At 33.8% G+C, this 3177-nt stretch overlaps 1 protein-coding gene across 1 annotated transcript; it reads left to right on the plus strand.

Annotated features, from left to right (window-relative positions):
- Positions 1-1189: 1189 nt before the first annotated feature.
- Positions 1190-1855, plus strand: LOC124943369. Its single transcript, XM_047483882.1, has one exon. It carries the CDS (start codon positions 1190-1192, stop codon positions 1853-1855), a length of 666 nt encoding a protein of 221 aa, XP_047339838.1.
- The last annotated feature ends 1322 nt before the right edge of the window (positions 1856-3177 follow it).

Below are 3177 nucleotides of genomic sequence, written 5' to 3' on the forward strand. Positions count from 1 at the left end.
AAACAAAAAAATAAAAATAAGTAACAGCAACCTTAACAAACAATAAAAAATAATTTAAACCAAAACCAACCAAAAAAAAAAGATAAGGCGATCATGAATTAAATACACACTTTACATATTAAGTTTGTCAAAAATAAAATCAAAAGTCTCAAAACAAGTAATTCATAGGTTAAAATTCTTTTAAGAAAATAATTATCAAACTTGTAAACCAAAAAATCTCATTTCAAGTCAACCATTATATGATAATATGGATTATCAACCAATATATTTTAAGAGCAACCTCTATCCCTCTATCCCCATTTTGCACTAAAAAATGAAGAGTTCAAAAGTTGAGGACAATTTTTTTTAATATTAAATATATTTGAGATGGTTGTTTGAGATTATGCTACATTAGTGTGCATTTTAATTATAGGCACTCTCTTCACCTAATCATAAAATGTCAACCAATAAGGCAGCTTTGTTGAGGTCTCAAATATTCTATATATATCTAGGCTAACTTCATGCTCAATTCTATGGCTTCTTCATCTTCTATTATGGATGATCATGCCCTAACTCTAGACACTATAAGGAATGCCTTAGAAACTTTGCCCCAGAAGAGCTCTTCGGCGCCCTTCATTTACAAGGTCCCGAACGAACTCCGAGTGGGGGATGATGACTACTTCACTCCGAAAACAGTATCCATTGGTCCCCTCCATGCAAACTCTCTAAACCTTAAGGCCTCCAAAGATATCAAAATCCGATATTTGAATTCTTTTTGTTCCCGGCTCCCTAATTATATAACCTTGCAACATGTCTATGATGTGTTGCAAGACTTAGAGAAAAATGCACGGGATTCTTATGCCGAAGAGATCCCATTAAGTAGTGACGAGTTTATAAGCCTTATGTTACTCGATGGATGCTTCATCCTCCAATTACTATGGAGACATGAAAATAAGCATGCGGTTGATCAAGGCGACCCGATATTCCATAGAGGGAGGGCTAAATGGGCTATGTTGTATAACTTGCAACAAGATCTATTATTGCTAGAAAATCAACTTCCATTCTTTGTTCTTTCTTCTCTACACAAGGCGATTCTCATCAGGCTTTGGCCGATTCTGTGTTCAACTTTTTCGACAGCATAGCACCGATTGAAAAGCTCAATTGTCGCTCCATAACTAACCTGGAGCCTAAACATCTCCTCGACTTGGTCATGTTCTCCTTGTTCCCTCGTCCACCTAAACCCAAAGCCTTGCATGGAGAAAACCCTGTCGAGAATTCTGTGGACGTTAGATCCTTAGTAAAAGGAGAGATATATCCAGACGTAAGGAGTGCATCAGAGCTAGATCTCTCTGGAGTTAAATTCACCAAGTGTAGTAAGAAACTGAGTTACTTGACAGATATAACGTTTCACGATGGGGTTTTGTCTGTCCCAACTGTGGTCCTTCTTGACTCAACGGCCTCCTTGTTCTGGAATCTATTGGCGTTGGAGCAGTACTCGGATTTTAAGGATGATTACGGGTGCGTCTTCATATCCTACGTTAGTTTCATGGACAATCTCATATGCAATAATAAGGATGTGGAGATATTCACGAGGAACAACATCTTCTTGTCGTGGGTAAATGATGACAAGGAGTTTCTATTGCTCTTTAACCGTCTGGCTTTGGCTGCCGACATGAATGGTGTAAATGAATTCTCCTTTATTTCTCGTGAACTCGAAAGATACTGCGGAAGCAACATCCATCCACTTCGAGCTTATATAGTGCGCAACTATTTTGAGGCAAGATGGGATTTGATGAACTCCGTGATGCTCTTTATTTTTACAGTTACTCAGACTGTTTTCGCCATCCTTGACTATAATCGAAAAGGTAAAAACTGATCTCTTCTGACATGGATGATCTTATAAATTGTAATGTTTGTTTGTTGCTTTCACATAAACTTTTGCTTCAAATGTCACCCACTAACATTTACATGATACGAGGTTATTACATAAGGCCCTTATACTCTACTCGAGAATGGATGGTTAAATTCTAGTATCGTAAATTGTTTGATTCTACACAAGAAAAAAGAGAAGAAAAAAAGAGAGATGATGATAAAGCAATGCGTTCAAATTCTCATTTGGGGATCATTACAATAATCAACAATGAGTGTAGATCTAAATTCCAAAGGTTGTTGTTTGCTCATTTTTACAGAATTTATTGTAATGACTTTTTATGTTAAAAAATTGGATTTGTTTTAATTGATGAACAATAAATTACAAAACTATTTGTACTGCGTGTTACATGTATGTATGTTTGTGATATTTGTCTTAACATTCTCATTTATATCATATTTTATTAATTTTTAAAAATTATAAACACCAATCCTCACTGTCTGCATAAATGTATGTGATTAAACGTTTAAAGTGAATTAAATATCAATCAATACTGAGTCTGTGAATAATACTAGATGAAAAGAAAATAATAAATCGAAAGCAGATTTATATCCTAAAAAAGCTATTGTCTAGTCTACATATACTTATACAAGGTTTTTTTAATTGAACTTGCATCGCTTATTTTGCTTCCTCAATTTAAAAATGGCATAAACTACTCCCCTCCACCATTTCTTGATTAACTCAGTTTAAGTTCTCAAATACATCTACGACAACTCCTTGATCTCAATTATTGACCTTTTTTTCTTTCTAAAATACATGTTTCCCAAACATAATAATTGAAATATAATTCAATTCTAATTTTTAACAAGTTAGAATTATAATATAATTTTAATTCCAATTATCCACGTTCAAATATAACCTTAGCCTAACTTATTACTCAGAATAGTGATGAAAGTTATTGGTGACTACTTTATAATAACCTATTTGTTTTGATATGAACATTTAAAGGTGAACTACAAGTTCATCACTTATTTACTTACTTTATTATTACATAAAATTTCTATACAGGGATTCAACTTTTGCCAAGGCTTCACTCCAATTTTTTAAAAAAATATTGTTTTCAGCTGGAGGATGTAACTATCCTCCACGAAATCCAGGTGGCAAACTTTCAGCATTCAATCTAACAGGTTTGTCAAGAACCGTCTTTTCCACAGCATAATTAATAACCTAAATTAAAACAAACAGATTATTTCAGCACATCTATAGTTACACTTCATCACATAAACAGTTTCAAGTGAATGCAAGATGAATGTATATAAGAGGATCTA

Source organism: Impatiens glandulifera, chromosome 6, assembly GCF_907164915.1.
Source record: "Impatiens glandulifera chromosome 6, dImpGla2.1, whole genome shotgun sequence".
In the NCBI taxonomy this organism is placed as follows: Eukaryota; Viridiplantae; Streptophyta; class Magnoliopsida; order Ericales; family Balsaminaceae; genus Impatiens; species Impatiens glandulifera.

What these genes read in the sequence shown, in the direction of transcription:
- LOC124943369 (XM_047483882.1), top strand. Translation starts at nt 1,190, where the DNA reads ATGTTCTCCTTGTTCCCTCGTCCACCTAAACCCAAAGCCTTGCATGGA.